Here is a 24876-nt window from a genome sequence, read left to right on the forward strand (position 1 = left end):
CCATGGTCCCTCCACTCTCCTAGTGTGTCCCATGGATACCTTCCTTTTCTGGGGGTCAGGGTTGTTTGCAACACACACTAAGCAATCCGCGCAGAAGTCGCGGATGTCCTCCCTCAGTTGCGGCCACCACCCTGCCTGTTCCACACGTTGCCAGGTGGTCTCCGGCCCGGGGTGCCCCGCTCCTGGACCCTTGTGGGCCAACTGAAGGAATTCCCTCCGGTGCTGCTGTGGAACTACCCACTATTCCCCTCTGAAAACCATCCCTTCCTTTACCGTAATACCTGCCACTCTGTATGGACCCTCTACCTTATCTCCCTTAGCCAGCGTCTCCAGAACAGTCTTTAGGGCGGGATCCCGTGCCTGGACCATCTTTAGGTCTGGGGCCAATGCTACCCCTGCACTCCCTTGGGTCCTACCTCTGTCTCTGATCGCTGCTACCAGACTCAACCCATATGGATCCCAAAATGTGCCCGTTCGAGCACCCTCTTTGGCCAGCACGTCAGCCTGCTGATTTCCCTCCGCACAGGGTTCTGTCTTAGAATGGCCTTGATTTTGTGGATATAGAAATCCCCCTGGGTTCCTATTGATGTTAGGATCTGTCGCAACAATGGCTTGGTTGCTAGGGGTTTTCCGTCCGCAGATGTGAACCCGCGCGAGACCAAATGGCTAAATACTCTGTACACGAATTGCAAGTGAACATGCTGTCCGAGCAAATCGTGTAGGGTGTAGAGAACTCTTCGAGGTGGGTAACCACATACACCACCACCGACAGTTCAGTGTGCTGGGCGCTCATGGTGCTCGGGGGTTTAATGGCCTTGGCAATGCCTGCCTTTGGGTCAAAAATCCCGCATCCAGTGAGTCGCTCCCCGGCCACCACTGTACTGGACCCGTCTACATAGATTTCGCGGCCCGTGGGATGGATCCCAGCCCGAAACCCTATGTCTACGTCCCATACCCCTTCAACAGAACATTTGTGGGCCACCCCTGGGTAGATCAAATTTGCGGCGAGCTTGGATTCACAGAGGCCTTTCACACTCAAATTCATCTGAGAGAGCAATAAAGTCCAGCGAGCAATGCGCGCACTGCTCACCGTGCCGTCCTTTATCCTCCCATCCAGAAGCATCTGAGTGAGTGTATGATGGGTTAAGAGAGTTACCGGGGATGCCCCCGTGAAGATTTGTGATCTCTTCACGGCCCAATGTGCGGCAAGCAGGTGCCTCTCACAATTGGAGTACCCCCTCTCAACATCTGTGAGGATTCTTGATGAGTATACCACAGGCCTCAGCTTGCCATGCTGCTCCTGGAGCAGCACTGTGCTCAAACTGTCCCCTGTGGCAGCTACCTCCAAAAATAACTCCTTTCCCCCATCAATCGCTCCTAAAGCCGGTGCGGTCTGCAGATCTCTCTTCAGACGACTAAAAGCTGCCATGCAGTCCTCATCCCACTCCCAGCCCACTGCCTTGTGCAGGAGCCGGAGTAGAGGAGCTGCCGTAGCGGCATAGTCCTCTATCAAATCCCTGCAGTACCCTGTGTGTCCCAGGAAGGATCTTACCTCCGTTACCGTGGTCGGAGCAGGTAGCTCCTGTACCGCCTTCCTCCTCGCCTCATCGATGGCCCTCTCCCCAGCACGCATGGTCAGCCCGAGGAATTTTACTTCCTGCTGGCCGATCTGTGCTTTCTTGGGATTAACCTTGAACCCAGCTTCCTTTAACAGACTCAGCAGTTCAGCCAGCAGGGGGCCATGCTCCTACCCCTCGTTGGAGAACAAAAGCAGGTTGTCCACATACTGCACAAGCTGCTGTGGTCTGCTGAACCCTTTTAAACAGTTGGCTATATGAAGGATTGGGATTTGAACCAGTTGAATGTTGCAGTCGAGCGACACAGCAGGACAACCTAGTTTCAGTCGAGACTAGTTTAAAAACACAATGGACTGAACTACAAAAGTGATTAAGCATGTGGAGATATGAGAAGCTGCAATAACAAGGTTAGCCATGTCCAATCACGAGTCACTGATCGGCCGAAGCCACAATGAAGTAAGAAAGGACCCTGCTGTCCAGATAACTGGACAAACTTAGATAAAAGACAGAACTAAAAGACGGGGCTTAGCTAACGATGTAAAGTTATAATTAGGTTGTTTTTGAAGGAATATAATTGGGGAGGGGGGCGGCTGTTGCCACGAAGCCAGACTGGCCAAGGAATAAGTAATGTAATCAAGGCTATCGATGTGCTCCAGTCTTGTACTGTATATAAGCTTGTGAATTTTGTTGATCGGGGAGAAGGTGCTCGCACAGACCGCGGGGTCTGAGACGCTTCTCCCAGAGCTCTGTTTTCAATAAACTGCACCTTTTACTTTACCACAGATTAGATGTGAATTTATTTTCACCCAACAAATTGGCGCTGCGAGCAGGGTACTGCAGAGCTGGAAGACCGCCTGCACCAGTGAGCGGGGCGAGTAGTCAGATCTTTGACCGTCCAGAAATTGGATCACTCGGAAGGGCGGTGTGACAGCAACGCAGTATCGAAAGAATCTGGTATCCGTGACGGGTGAGAGATGCAGTTTAAATAGTAGTTAAGTTGATTGAAACCTGATGTGTTATTTCGGAATGTAAATGTCTCGAGGACCCATACTGAGCCGGAATTAAGAGGGCGACCATCTAGTGGTGGACGATAGGTAAGACCTCTGAGAACGAGTTACTAGGGTGGACCGGAACGCGGTAAACTAGTGAAAAAAAAAATTAATACATTATGGCGGAAGGCGGAGGCCCAGACTGGGGTCCGCCAGGATCGATGAGTCGGCTCTATGCTGACGACCAAAAGGGTTTGATCGCTAAAATGAAGAAAGATGGGTGGGATCCACTAGAAAAACCAATAACACAGCGGGAGTGGTGGGAAAAGCAGAAACAAAAGAAAACTAAGAAAGCAGGAGTAATTTTAATACATCAGGTAGTAATGTTAACAAAAAGGGTTAAGACACAAACCAGTAAGATGGAAGAACAAGAAATAAGAATAGCAGAATTAGAAACTTTAGTAGAAAGGATGGAATTGACAGGCAAGGGGAAAGGAGACGAACGGGATAAAGAAAACCCCCCGCCGTATGCCTTGGCTCCACCTAGAGACGAAAATGATATTCCAGTAGTGCCGATGGCACCCGTAATACGACACCCAGTACCAGCTCAAAGTCGATATCGGGCTTTCTCCCCTCTTGAAAAACAAGCCATTCTTAAAGATTTAGGAACCCTTAAACCCCGTAGTCAGGACTCAGAGTTCTGGAGGAATTTAGAGGAAATATGGGAAATCCATGATTTACATCCTCGAGACATCCACCAGTTAGTTAGGGCGAAATGCCCAGCCGACAAATGGAGAAATGTAAACCCCGCTGCAGGCATGCAAGACGGAGCGTGGGCGGATGCAGTACCTGCGGGTACCGCACTGGCGGCACAGCGGGCAGCATACGGGCCCTTTAAGATCGCAGTAGAAACGGCACTTGGGGCCCCTACTATAAACTGGGGAAAAATCCAATCAATAAAGCAAAGAAAGGGAGAATCTAGTAGTGATTATGGAGAACGATTGTTTGACGCCTATTGCGAATCGTCAGGGCAAGCAAACCCACAACGAACAGACCAGCCCTTCATCCAGATGTTTAAGGATGGACTCTCATCGGCACACCAAGCCATCCTAAAAATGGGGGTAGTAGCGCAGTTCAATGGGCATGTCAGATAGACGCAAAGGAATCTGAACACACCGAAAAGGGAGGTGTAAAAGTTAAACAGGAAAGGGTAGCAGCAGGGGAGGCATCACAATCAAACAAGAGGATTCAGGGGAACTGTTATAATTGTGGGAAGATGGGACATATGGCAAAGGATTGCAGGAGTGGAAAGAAAGGGGGATGTGACTATTGCGGTAAGCCAGGACACCAGAGTTACAGCTGTTGGCAGAAGAAAGGAAATGTGGACCAGACACAGGGCGCTTATCTCAGTCCGGAGGATAGAAGGGACTTTCTTGAGTACCTCAAGTCGAAAGGGAAGAGTCAATGACGGGAGGCGGCCCCCGTAAAAGGAGGCTCGGATAACCGAGTCTATGTAGCAGCATTATTAGGGGGCCGACCATGTGAAATGTTAGTTGACACAGGAGCATCAGTATCCTTGACTGATTTGCCCCTTCCAACAACCAAGGAATATATATATATAGTAGGACTAGGGGGTATAAAAATTAAGGCTTATAAAAGTGAGGTACAAGTTTTAGAGTTAACAGGAAAACTCCTCCCCGCCCAATTTTATGTGTGTCCAAATAACGAAGGTACCATATTAGGAATAGACTTGCTAAAAGAATTTAACATATTGGTGGACTCCGCGCAAAATAAAATTGTTTGGTCCAAAGGAGATGGGTCCAAGGTCAGTATAGATAAACCATGCACCAATTTGGCTAGGGTAGGGAGTGCAGCATCTTTGAGCAGGGATTGGGAACTAGAACGGAAACCATACGGGACCATATGCAAAATTATGAAAGGGATTTGGGCTAAGACAAAACAGGACACCGGACAGGTAAAAATGGAGCCAATCACGGTTCCAGGTCCGGAACACAAGCCCCATAAGCAATACCCTATTAAACCAGAAGCCCGGGAAGCGGTACAAGAAATAGTGCGTGATCTGGAAGAAAGGGGCATAATTAGGATTACCGAAAGCACGACCAACTCGCCCGTATGGCCAGTCACCAAACCGGATAAATCATTCCGACTGACTATTGATTATACGGAATTAAACAAGGTAACGCCCAAATTGCACCCAATAGTGGCCAGCCCATCCACAATCTTAAATGCCTTGAACTCGGAGCACAAGATTTTTACAGTTTTGGACATAGCTAATGGATTCTGGTCTTTACCTTTAGACCAGGAATCCCAGAATAAGTTTGCCTTTACGGTCGGGGAAAGACAGTATACATGGACTAGGCTACCTCAGGGGTTCCATAACAGCCCGGCGGTATTCCACCGGGTAATGAGTTCACTGTTAGAAACAGTGAACCTCAACCTGTACCGCAGCACTGTATTGCAATACCTGGATGACCTGTTAATCGCCTCGGAAGATGAGCATGGACATGCAGCTGCGTTAACTGAAGTCCTACAAGCCCTGGAAATAGGAGGGTTCAAGATAAACCCTAAGAAAGCTCAAATCGGGCATAGCACAGTTATTTACCTGGGACAACAATTGTCACAGGGGACCAGAGCCATGCCAGGTGACCGACGGAAGACCATACAAGAAATGCCCCGACCGGTCTCAGTACGAGGAGTCAGGAAGGTTTTAGGTCTCTTTAATTATAGTAGGAATTTTATAGCGAACTTTGCAGCTATAGTGGAACCCATCCAGAAATTGGTGAAAGGGGGGAGTCCCGGTAATACCCCGGTAAAGTGGGGACCAGAACAGGAGCAGGCATATGGGAGTTTAAAACAAGCGCTGAGAGTGGCCCCTGGCCTCGGTCTACCCGACATGAGGAAACCATTCCACATTCATTGTGAAAACGAAGGGGGGTTCTACGCCGCCGTGATAACCCAACAACATGGGGACAGGCGACGGCCGGTAGCATATTACTCCACTAAACAGTCACCCGTAGCCGCTGGATTATCACGATGTGTAGCAGCATTGGATTGCGCAGCGTGGGCGGTAAAGGTTAGCGAGCCCACAGTAATGACCGGGGACATTATCCTCCATACCAGACACACGATAGTAGAAATGTTAAATAATAATAAGCTACGGTCAGTATCTAACATGCGAAGGGCACGTTGGGAGGCGGTCCTAATACCTAAGGACGAATCAGTGGTAATTGTTAGGGATACGGGGGAGAATCCCGCGGAAGGGATCCTGGGATCAGGGGAACCCCACGTATGTGCAGAAGTAGATGAGGAAGTAGACGGAGACCCTTTGGAGGAAGGTCCTCTGGAAGACCCACAGCTTACCCTGTACGTGGACGGCTCCAGAAAATATGTTGACGGGTCTCCCCGAACTGGGTGGGCAGTCGTAAATGAAAAATTAGAAACAGTATTGTCCGGCAGATTGGACGGGGCATTATCAGCCCAAGTGGCAGAATTAGTAGCACTCACTGAGGCCCTGACCCTGGCAGAAGGAAAAACAGTAAATATTTACACAGACAGTAGATATGCGTTTGGAGTGGTGCACGATTATATGATAGCTTGGGGAAGAAGGGGATTTGTCACTGCAGGAGGAGATCTTATCAGACATCAACAGCGAATAGGGGCCCTCTTGGACGCTGCAAAAGCACCAAAGCAGGCAGCAGTAGTAAAAATTAAAGCCCATCAGAAGGTAGAAACCCGCCAACAAGAGGGCAATCGGGCCGTGGATTTGGCAGCGCAGCAGGCATTAGAACAGGAACTACCGGTAGCAAGTACACAGGTAGACCAGATAGACATCGGAAGGTTGCACTAGGATACCGCGCCGGGAGAAAGGCAGGAATGGTATCGGGTAGAAGGTAGAGCAGATGATCAGGGGGTTTGGCGAAAGAACGGGAAGGTAATAGCCCCCGCTTGTATTCGACAAACACTCTTGGAGTTACACCATGGCATAGATCATGCGGGCAGAGGGGCGATGACCCATCTGGTAGGACAAGAATGGTGGCGGCCAGGTGTAGGAAGGGATGTAGCAAAGTATTGTCAAAAGTGTCTGACATGCGCCCAGCATAACCCAGGACGGCCAGTAAAAATACGAATGGCCCACCAGCCGAGACCTAGAGGCCCTTGGGAAAAGATACAAATAGATTTCACCGGACCATTACCAAGTTCCAGGGGGAAGAGATATTGCTAGGTAATTATAGATCAGTTTACTCGATGGGTCGAGGCCTTCCCTACTAGGGACTGCACAGCCACCACAGTGGCAAGAATAATGGCAGAAGAAATAATTCCCCGATGGGGAGTACCAATCCAAATCGATTCAGATCAGGGGACACATTTTACAGGGATAGTAATGAAAAAGATATGCGAATGGATGGGAATAACGCAAAAATTCCATATTCCCTACCATCCCCAGAGTTCGGGAATGGTGGAACGAATGAACCGGACTTTGAAAACAGCCTTAGCCAAGGCGTTAGGGGAAAAGCAACAGCAATGGGTAAATGTATTACCAACCGTGTTAATGAAGTTAAGGGTGAGCCCAAACCGAACGACGGGTTTGTCCCCTTACAAATTAATGACGGGGAGAGCGATGCAACTCCCCCATGGAATAATAACAGGAGGAGAGGATATAGGCCCTCTGAGAGATAGAGTCCATAGGTACGTCTTGGAACTAAGTAACCAGTTAAAGGGAATGAGACAGCAAACTAGGGATAGACAGGAGGAAAGAGATAAAGATTTGGAATTGACTGCACTTCCACATATCCCTCCAGCGGGAACTAAGGTAATGGTTAAAATTTTACCAGAAAAACCAGGCTTTGCCCCAAAATGGTCAGGACCGCATCAAGTCCTTATTAGTGGGGATACGTGCGCATACTATAAAGGGGATGGGGCGGTGGAAACACTGGACTCAACTGAAGGTCTACAAGGACTAAAATACATATTTGTATATCTAACAGGTGATACCTGCAATCAATCTCAATAACCCTTTGGAAAATTGTTAATACGTCTTTAAAATGTATTTGACTATAGTATTGTTTTGTGGAATATGTGTGGCATTGACCAAAGTGACATGCCACCCGGCATGGGAAAAGCGAGAATTACATGTTAATACCTTTTTGTATATGAGTTACGTGTATGCAAGGGACAAGGGAGAAAGTGCATGTTGGGTATGTAGCCATATCCCAATCCACTCCAGAGGGGGAGTCCCTCTTAGACCAATACCATTGAATGTCATTCAAATGGCTGTGTGGTTAGTTAGTAGAAACAATACGAGCAGTAGTACTAATGGTAAGGACACCCAGAGCAGAAAACGGGAGGAACAAAGAGTACAGTTCAGGAGTGCAGGGTATCCCTTAAACATGTTTGAAGGATGGTACAAACCCGTGTATAATATACGCGAAAAGCCACCGTACCTTATCCTCACAAACACAACTGGGGTAGGAAGGCCCGTTGGGGCGATATGTTGGATAAGGAATGTAAGCAGAGGGGAAGAGGGGAATCTGGAAGCAGGAAACAGTCGTTGTAAACATAATTGGACAACCCTCGAACAAGGTTCACCCTTAGAAGTTTGGTGGTTTAACACAACTGGTTTAACAAACCTCACTAGTGGGGGGAAATGGAACAGAATCACAGGGAGTAACGGCGAGTCTGGCTTTTCCACATTCACAACGAATATGAACCTAACTGCCTATAACGGGACCTATTTTATTTGCGGACATAAGGCATACCCATGGCTTCCACGAAATTGGACTGGGTCCTGCTATTTGGGATATGTGGTGCCATACATCCATCACTTGCCCTCCCTAGCAGATCATCACCATTATCGCTCCAAAAGGGCAATTACAGAAACAGAGCGGTTCTTCGCTATTTTATTCCCCGGGTATGGGATGGCTAGGGCAATAAAGGAAATTCGACTCGTAGCATCGGTATTAGAGAAAGTAGCTAATGACACAGCTGAAGCCCTGTCTGAAATAAGTGCAGAAATGGTGGCTATGAGAACAATAGCTCTCCAGAATAGGATGGCCCTTGATTATCTCCTAGCTAAAGAAGGTGGCACATGCGCAATGATAGGCACTGAGTGCTGCACCTACATACCAGATAGCTCAGAGAATATAACCAATTTGGCCGAGCATATACAAAAGGAGGTAAAGAAATTACACCAAACCTCAGGGGAAGGTTGGTTGGACTGGCTCTTCGGAGGATCATGGGGATCGTATTTGATACATGGATTTATATTTGTTGTTGTAGTGATGACAATATGTTGTGTTATGACAACGATTTTGAAAGTATGTTGTAAATTGGCCCTCGCTGGCATTCCAGTAGCATCTGGAGATGCGATAAAACCCTGGCTATCAACGACAGACGAACTGCAAGCAACAGGAGAAGACGACGAGGTCAATGAGTCTCACATGTAAAGAGTCACATGATGAGCAACGAAGGACGAGCTCAGGACAATTGAGCCCAACCCTCAATACAGGGTGACTACCCGGTGGATGGCAAGAAACGGCATTGGAAGTTGGTATCCCGGGGCAAAATCTAAATTTGTACCGGGACCAATAGGAGGGATTGAAGGATTGGGATTTGAACCAGTTGAATGTTGCAGTCGAGCGACACAGCAGGACAATCTAGTTTCAGTCGAGACTAGTTTAAAAACACAATGGACTGAACTACAAAAGTGATTAAGCATGTGGAGATATGGGAAGCTGCAATAACAAGGTTAGCCATGTCCAATCACGAGTCACTGATCAGCCGAAGCCACAATGAAGTAAGAAAGGACCCTGCTGTCCAGATAACTGGACAAACTTAGATAAAAGACAGAACTAAAAGAAGGGGCTTAGCTAACGATGTAAAGTTATAATTAGGTTGTTTTTGAAGGAATATAATTGGGGAGGGGGGCGGCTGTTGCCACGAAACCAGACTGGCCAAGGAATAAGTAATGTAATCAAGGCTATCGATGTGCTCCAGTCTTGTACTGTATATAAGCTTGTGAATTTTGTTGATCGGGGAGAAGGTGCTCGCACAGACCGCGGGGTCTGAGACGCTTCTCCCAGAGCTCTGTTTTCAATAAACTGCACCTTTTACTTTACCACAGATTAGATGTGAATTTATTTTCACCCAACACTATACATTGGTGGAAAATAGAAGGACTGTTGTGAAACCCTTGGGGAAGGCAGGTCCATGTGTACTGCTGACCCTTGAAAGTGAATGCGAACTTATACTGGTCCTCCCTTCTGAGAGGGATAGACCAGAATCCGTTTGAAATGTCCAGCACCGTGAATGTTTTCGCGGATGCTGGGATACTCCCGATCAGATCGGCTATGGCTGCGATGGTGGGGGCACAGGCTGGGATGTTCTTGTTAAGAACCTGATAGTCCACAGTGGCTCTCCACGAATTGTCCGGTTTCCTAACCGGCCAAATCGGAGAGTTCACATGGGTCGCTAGGGGTCTCAACACACCCTGCTCAACCAGTGATCCCACTGCCATCTCTAAATCCACCTCTGCCTCTCTGGGGAAGTTGTACTGTTTCTGTGGTCGGGCCATGGGGTCCCCTCCTACTCTGACCTCCACCCCTATTACCCTCCCACAGTCATGCTTGTGTGTAGCGAATGCCACGAGGTTGGCTCGCACATCCGCTATGTACTCCGCCGGGGTAGAAGTGACCAAAAGTTCAAGGTCATAACTACCCTTGGGCTTCATCGTACACACGGTTCCCTTGCCTTGCTTCCCTGGTTTAACTACCACCTCCTTCTCCTTTCCCGTGCATACTGCCCCCCAAAGACAGTGATTCCAGAAATCCACCAATATCTTGTGGGCCAGTATGAAATCTGCCCCCAAAATGCCTATTCCCTCCCGCTCCCACCGCATCAGGACACATTTCCACTCCGTATGGAGTGTACCCAGATTGATGGCTAGCGGGATGGAGAAAGACCCAGCCTGTTCGTTCCCGGTGAACCCTACTAAGTTATATGGGACCCCACTCGCTAGAGGTGATGTGGTCGGGTTATCCGCATAAACAATGGTGCTTGAAGCTCCAGTGTCCAGCAGATAGGTCCCTTGCACCTTCTCCACCCCCATCTTCACACACGGTCTCTTCCAAGCATCATAACTTAGTGGGCACAGGTAAACGGGCTGAGAAGCCCCTAGTCATGGGTCGGGATTGTTCTGGGCGTATGGGAGTACGCTGCCCGCTGCCGCGTCCACCCTACCCTGCCCTGCCGGAAATATTGCACGGAGAGCAGCCACTAATACCGTGAACGGATCAGTGCTGCTTCCTGCCACAGCTGCGGCTTTCTGCACTGGCGCTGGAGGATCCCCTTTCCCGCTCCTTTTGTCAGAGACTGGGCAGTCTTTCCTCCAGTGCCCTTTATTCCCACACCCATAACAACCCTGCTTCTTCTCTGAGCTACTTCCTGGCGCCACTCTCTTCTAACGTTAACCTTCTTAAACACATATGAAGAAATCCTTTCCTCCATTTGGGATCTTTTGCTAGAAGCGCTGTCCATGACTGATCTACACTCTTTTAACACAGGTCCTGTCGCAGTCACCAAGAGATATAAGCGGTTTTTGATCCTAGCCCAATTGCTAGACGGTAGGGTTGCAAAATTCTGGGAATTTTTAAAAGAGGAAACTTTCCATGGGAATTTTCGGGAATTTATGGGAATGTTGGGAATTTATGGGAATTTTGAGTTTTTTTGCACACTGATGGTTTTTGTCTCTGACCCTTATATTATCTTTGTCGTCAAAATAGACATACTGTTCCATACAAATAAAAACAGGCTTTCAAAACTTTATTTAGGTTATAATTTTGAACTTTATTGAACCCCCACAAAAAAGACCCATCTAAAATAAAATAAAAAGAGCGTCAGCTTATTTAGCCTGTAATTTGTCCTTATTTTGTCCCTTTGAGTCTTCTACTCATGAGTCTTCTGAGTCTTCTACTCCTCATTTCTCCTCCTGATTCTCTGACTCTGGCTCTGACGTGTCCATTTCCTCCTCTGTGTCAGTGTCTAGCTGTGTGGTGGACACTTCTGTATCTGGCTCAATAAGTTGTAGGTTCGCCCGGATAGCCACCAGTTTCTCCACTCTCTTGTTAGTCAGCCTGTTGCGCACCTTTGTATGCGTATTCCCAAAAAGTGACCAGTTTCGTTTAGCGGCCGCTGATGAAGGTGGGATTTGGAGTATCACCGATGCAATAGGTGACAGGGCCTCAGATGCACAAAGTCCCTTCCACCAGGTATGTGCACTGATATGCTTGCATGATTCCCATATCCCACCCCCATTCCAAAGACCTTGCTTGGTAGAGAACTTTGCCAGACTTCCCAGAACTTTGCCCACATCCAGATTGAGATGGTGTGAGAGGGTAGAAATCACACTGTAAGCGCTGTTGATCTGTTCTCCAGAAAGTATTGGTCTCCCAACATGCTTTGGGTCCAGCATGTATGCTGCAGCATGAATCGGCTTGACACAAAATTCTTGACGCGTCTGTATGAATTGAACAATTGCCTTCTCCTCTGCTTTGAGCAGCAGGGATGTGGGTAGGGCAATGCTGATTTGTTCTTTTAAATCAGTAAAAAGCCTGAGAACATCTGACAAGACAGCGTCATCTCCTTCAATCTGAGCAATTGCAGATGCTACTGGTGAGAGTAGTTTAAGGCTGCTAACCACTCTCTCCCAAAACACATCATCCAGCAGTATTTTCTTGATAACAACAGAAAATGCTGGAAAAACTCAGCAGGTCAGGCAACATCTGTGGAGAGAAATTTGAGTTGACGTTTCGGGTTGGACCCTTCTTCAAAACTGGAAAGAAAAGAAACTAGATCGAAGGCAGGGCTGCGATCGGACAAAAGAATAAAAGAAACAAAAGAAGTAAAAGAGATTAGAAGCTAGACGAGATGGTAATAGGCTGGGATTAGGTGTAAAGTGTACTGGCAGGGCAAAAGATAGCTGCCAGGTGTGAGAGAGAAACAAAAGGAAAGGGGGGGGGATTTTCTTGATGGTGGTTTCCATATCCCCAGACTGGGATATTGCCATTTCTTGCAGCGACTCCTTACCCTCCAGAAGGCTGTTGTACATTATGACAACACCACCCCATCTAGTGTTGTTGGGCAGCTTCAGTGTGGTGTTCTTGTTCTTTGTCATTTGCTTGGAGTTGTAGGTTGCTGCAACTACCTGTTTTCCCCTGACATACTTAACAACTTGCTTGGCTCTCTTGTACAGTGCTTCCATGGTTCTCAAACCCATGATGTCCTTGAGGAGCAGGTTAAGCCCATGAGCTGCGCACCCAATAGACGTAATATGAGGGTAGGCCTCCTCCACTTGAGCCCAAGCAGCCTTCATATTCGCAGCATTGTCAGTAACTACTGCAAAGACCTTTTGTGATCCAAGATCGTTGGATAAATGCTGCTGCATCTTTGTGGCATTCTTTACATATGGCTTTCTACAGTGTTTGCACATGTACACAGTCTTTCCATCTTTAATGCCTGGGGTAAAATGCTTCCACACATCTGACGGTAAACGTGGCATTGTTCTATGCAGAGAAATAAAGGGCATTCATCTCTGTGTCGAACTGCGGTCGATCAGCACGATTGCAACAGGGTGAGTACATTTTTGCTGATGCTCCATGTGATGGAAGCATGACCTGTACACACACGACGCTACATCACCAATAGTGTATTATTTTGTATATTTTACATTGAAGGACAACAGAGTTCAACAAGTAACTGGTTTATTTGGTATAAAGTCTGATTTACTTACTGCATCATCACAACATCAGCAGAAAACAAAATGACTTCCCTCAGGACCCCTAACCTGGATCTTAAAAAAACTATAGCAGTCTTACAGATGCCTGCAGGCCAATCACAATTCGATATGCAAATATTACAAATAGAGGGAGCTAATTGCTCATCCACTCATCCAACCAATCAGGACACATTTGTTCACAGTCACACACAAAACTTGTAATGATTAAAACAAGCCAAGTAAGAAGATAAACATATATTGATTAAGAAATTCGTTAATAATTAAGATTCCATCTCTGTTAGTAATTTTAAGAGAGGACCTGTGGAAAAAAAAGAAAGAAATACAAAAAAAACAATATTATGCTAGCATGTGCTTTTTTGGGCAAAATTCCCAAAATTCCCAAGCTAAACTTCCCGTGGAAAATTTCCGGAAATTTACCGGAGATTTACCGGAAACTTTCCACCCCTTTGCAACCCTACTAGACGGACGGTTCGAATCGCCCCCGCCTTACGAACGTTCTATACCTGGGAATTATTATTCAGAGTGTAAATGAAATAAGTCACGGACAGGAATGCTTCGGTGAAAAATCAAACTTATATTTATTTGGTCTAACATACACTGGCTAAAACATGCACTACTAAACGAAATCACTGTCCCTGTGGAGAATAAAATCCAGGTTACAAACAACATACATACAGTACAAAACTGTGGACTATAACAAGCAGTAATTCCCTTGTTGCTATGGAAGACTATAATTCCACCCCTACCAATGAATTATCCAGTCGCATAAGCCCCTTCGCCTGGCTGAACCAAACGAAGCTCCCACCCTTGGAATAGCCCAAAAACTTCACTTCTGAGAGACTATGCTTACCCCCACACGCAGTCGGTTTCGATCGCTCTGCTCGGCGGCTTCTCTGGTACTTCTTGTTATGTCGATCTTGTTGGAGCGGGAGCAAGAGAGAGAAAATGGTGGGAAAGGGTCTATCTTTATAGGAGTCTTGCTACCCCTATCTTTCCTGCCAATCTTTAAAATCCTTTTGTTTCTAAGCATCTAAAATGGGCCATCCTCAGACCCATGAGTATTCTGTGATTGGACTAATGGCCCTAAGTCTGGGACATCTCTCGGTCTTTGTGTTGGGAAGAACTGGCTCCTCTCCGGCTGGCGAGGCCAGTGGGTTCATTGTTCTGCTTCTCTTCTGAGATGGAGGTGAGAAGTGCTTTTGCATATTAGAGTGGCCTTTTAATAAGTTCAGGTTCAATGGCCCCCTTCCTTTTTCCAGGACTGTCGGGCCAACCCATACATTCTGGATGACTGACAGTTCTTTTGTCACAGCCAACTGCCATGCGTTCTCCGGAGTTTTAACAAACCAGTTTTTTCACGTATCTGCACAGGGCGATCCCACCACAGGGAAAATGCCCTCAGAAAATCCCATAAAGTCCACAAAAAAATATTCTCGACTGAGTCCATTCTTCAAACAGAGACTTTGCTATCTCGTCACATGGTGATGTCATACTCACTTTTCCTGCGTGGAGAAGGTCATTAAACCTCTTTCTGCACTGCAGCCAGGTTCTGCTGCACATTGATATGGCACTGACCTCCTGTGCCACTTGCAGCCACACAGCTTTGGTCTGCTGGGGAGGCTTTTTCCTCCCAGATGAAGGAAACAGCACCTCCTTCTGAGCACCTGCTCCCCCCGCCAGAGCTCGGAGGGAGTCCTCATCAAAGCGGAGTGCACACTTGGGCCTTGAGCTTGCCATGTTTGCATCACTAATCCCTCAGAAGTCTCAGCAAAAAAGTTGTAAGGCAGAAAATGAACCAAGGCTGCTTGCAGACCTTAAATGCAGCTGCATAAATGACATCATCGGAGGTGAGTTTCAGGACCAAAAGACTCATTGGGCCAGGGGTTCCCACCCGCTGGAAATCAAGTGCCCAATTAGGGCAAAATTGCTAAATTATCCCACCTCACATCGGAGGCGGGGGCGGGACCTGCCGACCACCTGACCCGCCACAACCCGCCCCAATGACAAAATCCAGCCCTTTGTGTTGTCCTTATAGTTTACTGTCCCACTTAGCTTTGTATCATCAGCAAACTTGGATACATTACACTCGGTCCCTTCATCTAAGTCATTAATATAGATTGCAAATAGCTGAGGCCCCGGCACTGATCCTTGCAGCACTCCACTAATTACAGCCTGCCAACCGGAAAATGACCTGTTTATCCCTACTCTCTGTTTTCTGTCCGTTAACCAATCCTCTATCCATGCTATTATATTACCCCCAACCCCATGAGCCCTTATCTTGTGTAATAACCTTTTGTGGCACCTTATCGAATGTCTTTTGGAAATCCAAATATACTACATCCACTGGTTCCCCTTTATCTACCCTGCTAGTTACATCCTCAAAAACCTCTTAATAAATTTGTCAAACACGATTTACCTTTCATAAAACCATATTGACTCTGCCTAATCATGTTATGATTTTCTAAGTGCCCTGATACCACTTCCTTAACAATGGATTCCAGCATTTTCCCTACTACTGATGTCAGACTAACTGGCCTGTAGTTCCCTGTTTTCTCTCTCCCTGCTTTGAATCTCTCATCAGTCAGCTCACAGCTACCCTCTGCGCCTCTCCGAAGCGCCCATCAAGGCACCCATTGCTGCCTCTTTACGAGCAGGATCCACAACTGCCCCATTCTCCTCTCTCGCTGACCTTCCCGGCCAACATGCCCGTTGGGGACTAACCTCACCGACCTTCTTCCCATCCCGCTGACACCACCCGCCATTATCCCATTGAACTCGACCAACAGACTCAACAACGCTCCTCACCGCATTTCCCTCTAGAAAGTCCGTTCACTCATGAACAAGGCCCTTGGCATCAATGACCTTATTGTGAATGATTGTATTGACATCTTGGCTTTGACTAAAACTTGGCTCGTGGGTATTGACACCTTGCCTCTACCAAAGCTTCCCCACCTGGCTATACTTTCCACCACCTGCCCCACCCGAACAGCTGCAATAGTGGTGTGGCCCAAATCACATCTTGGTCTCTCCCTCTACTCCTCTCGCACCTTCTGCTCCATTGAGCACCTCACCTTGTTCCCTCCTTCTCGTCTTTCCTTTTAAAATACTCATTTGCTGCTGCCCACTCAAGCCCCACACCGAGTTTCTCACCGAGTTATCTTCACTCCTTTTCTCCTTCAGCCTCTGCACTGAATCATAGAATCATAGAATGGTTACAACACAGAAGGAGGCCATTCAACCTGTTGAGTCTGTGCCGGCTCTCTGCAAGAGCACTTCAGCTAGTCCCACTCCCCCGCCCTTTCCCCGTAGCCCTGCAAATTTTTTTCCTTCAGGTACTTATCCAATTCCCTTTTGAAAGCCACGATTGAGTCTGCCTCCACCACCCTTTCAGGCATTGCATTCCAGATCCTAACCACTCGCTGCGTAAAAAAGTTTTTCCTCATGTTACCTTTGGTTCTTTTGCCAATCACCTTAAGAGTGCATCAGAAAGAGGGGTTAGAGTAGGGAAAAATGGTAAAAAGACAAAATTAAAAGCTCTATATCTGAATGCACGCAGCATTCATAACATAACAGGTAGTTAACAGGCAGTTTTTAGCCTAATCCCTATTTTTATTGCTGAAGTGTGGGATTCCCGATGGCTCCAAACCACGCCAAGTTAGCGAGGCGGGCCGTCGGGCTGAAGGACTTGGAGGGTTCGAGATGTCCGGTGTTCAGGTGAGTGATGGGTACATGAGTGAAGAGGTAAGTGTGTTTGGTTTGTGAAATGTTTAAAGAAGTTTTACTTACCTTTACTTACCTTTACAGCCTTCCTTCCTTCAGGTCTCAGGATTCCCTCATCTCACCGGCGCAGAAAGCAGAATGGCCGCGAGCTGTCAAAAGTTGCAGCATTCAGCTTTCTGTTCTGGAGAGATCTCTAAATCAGCCTGAGAGGAAGGAATTAACTTAGTGTACAGATTGCCAGTGTTTGACAACTTCAAAGAGCTGTCAAACGCTGATATTTCATCTGTCAAAAGTTCTTGACAGATGAAATGTCAATCTGTGACTTCACCTGTTGCCAGGTGGCCCTTAATTGGTCTGCTGAGCCCGCTGGGCGGGCTCAACAAGATCAAGCAAGTGAAAATCACATGGGTTGGCCACAACTCGATGGAGGCGGGACTACAACCCTGAAAGTTGTAGTCCCGCCTCCTACACGCCTCCAGAATCAAAATCCAGCCCTATGCCTCTAGTTATGAAGCCCAGGATCCCGTATGCTTTTTAACTGCTTTCTCAACCTGCCCTGCCACCTTCAACGATTTGTGCGCATATACCCCCAGGTCTCTCTGTTCATGCACCCCCTTTCGGATTGTATCCTTTAGTTTATATTGCCTCTCCTCATTCTTCCTACCAAAATGTATCACTTCGCATTTTTCTGTGTTAAATTTCATCGGCCACGTGTCCGCCCATTTCACCAGCTTGTCTATGTCTTCTTGAAGTCTATCACTATCCTCCTCACTGTTCACTATATTTCCAAGTTTTGTGTCATCTGCAAATTTTTTAATTGTTCCCTGTACACCCAAGTCTAAGTCATTAATATAGATCAAGAAAAGCAGTGGTCCTAGTACCGACCCCTGGGGAACACCACTGTATACCTTCCTCCAGTCCAAAAAACAACTGTTCACCACTACTCTCTGTTTCCTGTTACTTAGCAAATTTCATATCCATGCTGCCATTGTCCCTTTTATTCCACAGGCTTCAACTTTGCTGGCAGGCCTATTATGTGGCACTTTATCAAATGCCTTTTGGAAGTCCATGTACACCATGTCAACCACATTGCCCTCATCAAAAAACTTGATTAATTTAGTTAAACACGATTTGCCTTTAACAAATCTGTGCTGGCTTTCCTTAATTAATCCTCACTTGTCCAAGTGACTGTTAATTTTGTCCCTGATAATCATTTCTAAAAGCTTCCCCGCTACCGAGGTTAAACTGACTGGCCTGTAGTTGCTGGATTTATCCTTACATCCTTTTTTGAACAAGGGTGTAACATTTGCAGTTCTCCAGTCCTCTGGCACCACTCCTGCATCTAAGGAGGATTGGAAAATTATAGCCAGTACCTCCACGATTTCCACCTTAACTTCCCTCAGCATCCTAGGATGTATCCCATCCGGTCCTGGTGACTTATCTACTTTAAGTACAGCCAGCCTTTCTAATACCTCCTCTTTATCAATTTTTTATCCCATCCAGTATCTCCACTACCTCCTCTTTCACTATGACTTTGGCAGCATCTTCTTCCTTGGTAAAGACAGATGCAAAGTACTCATTTAGTACCTCAGCTATGCCCTCTGTCTCCATGCGTAGGTCTCCTTTTTGGTCCATAATTGGCCCCACCCTTCCTCTTACTACCTGTTTACTATTTATATGCCTACAGAAGACTTTTGAATTCTCTGATTTCAGCTGCCAATCTATTCTCATACTCTCTCTTTGCCCCTCTTATTTTCTTTTTCACTTCCCCTCTGACCTTTCCATATTCAGCCTGATTCCTCATGTAGGACAGCGAGCAGTGGGGTGATGGGTGAGTGGGACTTGGTGTGGGATAGGATACAGACAGCAGAACTTTGGAGAGCTAAAGGTGCAGGATGGAAGGTTGACCGGGAGGGCATTGGAATAGTTGAGTCTGAGGGTTTCAGCAGCAGATGGGCTGAGGTAGGGGTGGAGGCAGGCAATGTTACGGAGGTGGAAGTAGGTGGTCTTTGTGATGGAGAGGATATGATGTCGGAAGCTCAGCTCAGGGTCACATAATACACTGAGGTTGCGAACAGTCTGGTTCAGTCTAAGACGATGGCTGGGGAGAGGGATGGAATCAGCAGTAAGGATATGGAATTTATGGCAGAGACCAAAGACGATGGCTTCGGTACATAATAATGCAGGTTGAAACAATAGCAGTGTGCTGAGATTTCAATTATTAGTAAACCCAGGAGGTAACATTAATGTTGTGTTGTATTTTCTGACTCATTTGATTATAAAGTTACTTTCTATTTTCAGAGAAATATGTTGATGAGTCACTTGAGTAAGAAACTCATCATTTAGAAACATAGAAACATAGAAGATAGGAGCAGGAGTAGGCCATTCGGCCCTTCGAGCCTGTTCCGCCATTCAACGAGATCATGGCTGATCATCCAAACCCTAGCACCCGGTCCCTACACCGACAGCCATCCCACCCAAGCCCTATCCCCGTAACCCCGTAACCCCACGTATTTAATCCCCCCTAACACTAAGGGCCAATTTTTATCATGGCCAATCAACCTAACCCGCACATCTTTGTGGGTTAATAACAAGCAGAATGTTCACAAGGAAATGGTTTTGTGGCTATCCTCTCACGTGTGAGAGGATTGAATTGAAAACGAGAAAAATTTCAAGGCTGACGTGTGGAAGATTGAACGTACTGCTCCCATTCCTTCAGAGACTCCTGCACATTCAAGGATTTCCAGTGCAGGCTATGAATCCCCAAATTACCGAGAACTACAGAGAAAATCCTCTATCGCAGAGATGGCCAACCTTTTGGATCAAGACGCCAGATACACATTGTGAAGGATGGAATTCCTCCAGCTAACATTACAACATTACAACAGTGACTATATTGCAAAAGTACTTAATTGGCTGTAAAGCACTTTGGGACATCCTGTGGTCATAAAAGGCACTAAAGAAATGCAAGTCTTTCTCTCTTTTTAACTGAGTATGCCAGCTTGTTCCCCCCACCTCTCCTCTCTCTCCCTCTTCCTTCTGGCCTCCTTCTCTCTCCTCTTCACATAGACTCCTCTCTCATCTCCTTTCTCTTCCCCCCCAGCCTTCTTTATCTCTTTCCTCTCTCTCCCCCAACCATTTTCTCACCCTGGCCATGCCTTATTCTCTTTCTCCAGCCTCCTCAATAACCCAGAGCCGCCTCTTTCTCTCTACTACCCAGCCTCTCCTCTTCCCCCCAGTTCCTCAGCCTCCTCTCTCCCTGCTTTCCTTTAGCCTCCTGTCTCCCCCTTCCCTCAGCGTCTCTCCCTACCCAAGCATCCTCTCCTCTCCTTCGCCCCCTCCCACTTTCTCTCCCTCTAACTCCTTCACTCTCTCATCTGCCTTCTCCCCTATCTGAATCCAATTATTCCCCTGCCCGCTAACCCACCTTAACAACAACAAAAACAACTTGTGTTTGTATAGCGCCTTTAACATAGTAAAACGTCCCAAGGTGCTTCGCAGGAGCATTATAAAACAAAATTTGACACCAAGCCACATAAGGAGATATTAGGGCAGAAGAGGTAGGTTTTAAGGAGCGTCTTAAAGGAGGAAAGAGAGGTAGAGAGGTTTAGGGAGGGAATTCCAGAGCTTAGGGCCTTGGCAGCTGAAGGCACGGCCACCAATGCTGGAGTGATTGAAATCGGGGATGCGCAAGAGGCCAGAAGTAGAGGAGTACAGATATCTCGGAGGGTTGTGTGGCTGGAGGAGGTTACAGAGATAGGGAGGGGCGATGCCATAGAGTGATTTGAAAACAAGGATGAGAATTTTAAAATTGAGGTGTTGCTTAACTGGGAGTCAATGTAAGGCAGTGAGCACAGGGATGATGAGTAAATGGGACTTGGTGCGACTTGTGATATGGGCAGCAGAGTATTGGATGACCTCAAGTTTACAGAGGGTAGAATGTGAGAGGCTGGCTAGGAGTGCGTTGGAATAATCAAGTCTAGAGGTAACAAAGGCATGGATGAAGGATTCAGCAGCAGATGCTCTGAGACAGTGGTGAAAACAGGTGATGTTCCGGAGGTGGAAATAGGCGGTCTTGGTAATGGCGTGTATATGTGGTCGGAAGCTCATCTCTGGGTCAAATACAACAGTAAGGTTGTGAACTGTCTGGTTCAGTCTCAGACAGTTGCAAGGGAGAGGGATGGAGTCAGTGACTAGGGAGCAGAGTTTGTGGCGGGGACCAAAGACAATGGCTTCGGACTTCCTAATATTTAGTGGGAGGAAACACTGCAAATGGTCTCGACTCCCTGTGTTCAACGTCATGGGACATTGATGAGCATTTTAAATAGCTGCAACTCATCCAGGAGAAATTATTTTTGGGTTGGAAGACATAATTATAGCAGGCTCCAAAATGTCAAAAATGATCCAAATCAATATCTTCTGGGGCAGCATGTCCCAGATCCACTAGAACAGAAATCTAATTTCCACAGCACTTACTTTTATACCCCCTTGGGTAATGTTCAAATAACTATTTCAACACTAGGAGAATTAATAGTGATTAAGTCAATCATATAGTTCTTGGTTAAACTTCTTTTTTTATTCATTCCTGGGATGCGGGCGTCGCTGGCAAGGCCGGCATTTATTGCTCATCCCTAATTGCCCTTGAGAAGGTGGTGGCAAGCCACTTTCTTGAACCGCTGCAGTCCGTGTGGTGAAGGTACTCCCATAGTGCTGTCAGGGAGAGAGTTCAAGGATTTTGACACAGCGACGATGAAGGAACGGCGATATATTTCCAAGTCAGGATGGTGTGTGACTTGGAGGGGAACTTTCAGGTGATGATGTTCCCATGTGCCTCGTGCCCATGCCCATGCCCATGTCCTTCCAGGTGGTAGAGGTTGCAGGTTTGGGAGGTGCTGTCGAAGAAGCCTTGGCGAAATGCTTCAGTGCATCTTGTAGATGGTACACACTGCAGCCACGGTATGCCGGTGGTGGAGGGAGTGAATGTTTAAGTGGTGGATGGGGTGCCGATCAAACGGGCTGCTTTGTCCTGGATGGTGTCGAGTTTCTTGAATGTTATTTGAGTTACACTCAACCAGGCAAGAGGAGAGTATTCCATCACAATCCTGACTTGTGCTTTGTAGATGGTGGAAAGGCTTTGGGGAATCAGGAGGTGAGACATGCCGCAGAATACCCAGCCTCTGACCTGTTCTTGTGGCCAGTTAAGTTTCTGGTCAATGGTGACCCCCAGGATGTCAATGGTGGGGTATTCAGCGATGGTAATGCCGTTGAATGTCAAGGGGCGGTGGTTAGATTCTCTCTTGTTGGAGATAGTCATTGCCTGGCACTTGTGTGGTGCGAATGTTACTTACCACTTATCAGCCCAAGCCTGAATGTTGTTCAGGTCTTGCTGCATGCGGGCATGGATTGCTTCATTATCTAGGGCGTTGCGAATGGAACTGAACACTGTGCAATCATCAGCGAACATCCCCACTTCTGACCTTATGATGGAGGGAAGGTCACTGATGAAGCAGCTGAAGATGGTTAGTGAAGTGGAGTATTTGAAATAAACACTCGACACCAGGTCTGTGTTTGAAGATTCAAGCAGTCTTTATTCGCACCGGCGGGGAGACAACCTGCTATCTGTCTAGCCAGGCTTCTCTCCGATGATACAAAGTTTTAAGCAGTCTTTTATACAAAATATAGGTACATAATTAGCCTCATGCACGATCCATCTTAACAATTTGATTGGGTTTCGCCCCGTATGCACATTCACTGATTGGTTGCCTATGCCACGTTACATTAAGGTACCGCCTTTATTACCGGCAAAGTATATGTCCGTTATCACCGCAAGCTGTTGTTGCAACTATGATCTTTGTTTATGCCAGGTGGGGTCTCACCAACATTGTACTTCTGACTCATTGTCCTGCTTTCCTGCCCCTCTAGGCCTTTTTACTTCCGACTCATTGTTCTACTTTCTTGCCAGAGCAGAACATACATCCTCTAGGCCTCTTATGGTTCAACATCCAGCTATTTGCAATTGTCTCCAACTTATACAGCTTGCAGTCGTCCATTATTCTAACACTACTGCAAAGTCAACATGTCATTCTTAGATTATCTCAACTGCCAGTTCAGCAACTTAGAAAAAGCTTACTACTGCAAAGGCCTTTTAGCTAATTCGATTCCCATTCTTAACCCTTTAATTATAGTAGAGCTCGAAAGCCCCACTTCAGTTAGGCCTAGGACATTGCCCTGAGGAACTCCTGCAGCATTGTCCTGGGGGTGAAATGATTGACTCCAACAACCACAACCACCTTCCTTTGTGCTAGTTATGACTCCAGCCAGTGGAGCGTTTTCCCCCTGATTCCCATTGACGTCAGTTTTACTAGGGCTCCTTGATGCCATACTCGGTCAAATGCTGCCTTGATGCCAAGGGCAGTCACTCTCACCTCACCTCTGGAATTCAACTCCTTTGTCCATGTTTGGACCAAGGCTGTAATGAGGTCTGGAGCTGAGTGGTCCTGGCAGAACGCAAACTGAACATTGGTGAACAGTTTATTGGTGAGTAAGTGCCGCTTGATAGAACTGTCGATGACACCTTCCATCACTTTGCTGATGATTGAGAGCAGACTGATGGGGCGGTAATTGGCTGGATTGGATTTGTCCTCATTTTTGTGGACAGGACATACCTGTGCAGTTGATGCCAGTGTTGTAGCTGTACTGGAACAGTTTGGCTAGAGGCGCAGCTCGTTCTGGAGCACAAGTCTTCAACACGACAGCCGGGATGTTGTTGGGGTCCATAACCTTTGCTGTATCCAGTACACTCAGCTGTTTCTTGATATCACATGAAGTGAATCTAATTGGCTGAAGACTGGCTTCTGTGATGGCGGGGATGTCAGGAGGAGCCCGATATGGATCGTCCACTCGGCACATCTGGCTGAAGATGGTTGCAGCCTTGTCTTTTGCACTCACGTGCTGGGCTTCGTCACCATTGAGGATGGGGATATTCATGGAACCTCCTCCATGCGTTAGTTGTTTAATTGTCCACCACCATTCACGACTGGATGTGGCAGGACTGCAGCGCTTTGATCTGATCCGTTGATTGTGGGATCACTTAGCTCTGTCTATAGCATGCTGCTTATACTTTTTAGTATGCATATAGTCTTGTGTTGCAGCTTCCCCAGGTTGGCACCTCATTTTTAGGTACGCCTGGTGCTGCTCCTGGCATGCTCTTCTGCACTCCTCATTGAACCAGGACTGGTCCCCTAGCCGTGAGGTTACAGATTGTGGTGGAATACAATTCTGCTGCTGCTGATGGCCCACAGCGCCTCATGGATGCCTAGTTTTGAGCTGCTAGATCTGTTCTGAAATTATCCCATTTAGCACCATAGTAGTGCCACACAACACGACGGAGGATGTCCTCAATGTGAAGACGGATCTTCGTCTCCACAAGGTTGTGTGGTGGTCACTGCTACCAATGCAGATTGGTGAGGACAAGGTCAAGTAGGTTTTTCCCTCGTGTTGGTTCTCTCACCACCTGCCGCAGGCCCAGTCTGGCAGCTATATCCTTCAGGACTCGGCCAGCTCGGTCAATAGTGGTGCTACCGAAACACTCTCAGTGATGGATGTTGAAGTCCCCCACCAAGAGTACATTCTGTGCACTTGCTACCCTCAGTGCTTCTGCCAAGTAGTGTTCGACATGGAGGAGTACTGATTCATCAGCTGAGGGAGGGCGGTAGGTGGTAATCAGTAGGAGGTTTCCTTGCCCATGCCTGACCTGAAGCCATGAGACTTCATGGTGTCC

At 47.1% G+C, this 24876-nt stretch overlaps 1 protein-coding gene across 1 annotated transcript; it reads left to right on the top strand.

Moving 5' to 3' along the window:
• The first annotated feature begins 8249 nt into the window (after positions 1-8249).
• On the top strand, positions 8250-9272 carry LOC147108230 (endogenous retrovirus group PABLB member 1 Env polyprotein-like). Its single transcript, XM_086006031.1, has one exon. The coding sequence runs from the start codon at positions 8290-8292 to the stop codon at positions 9028-9030; it is 741 nt and encodes a 246-aa protein (XP_085862157.1). The 5' UTR covers positions 8250-8289; the 3' UTR covers positions 9031-9272.
• Positions 9273-24876: the final 15604 nt, after the last annotated feature.

Source organism: Somniosus microcephalus, chromosome 13 (assembly GCF_052327205.1).
Source record: "Somniosus microcephalus isolate GS21.2 chromosome 13, FLI_Smic_1.0, whole genome shotgun sequence".
NCBI lineage: Eukaryota > Metazoa > Chordata > Chondrichthyes > Squaliformes > Somniosidae > Somniosus > Somniosus microcephalus.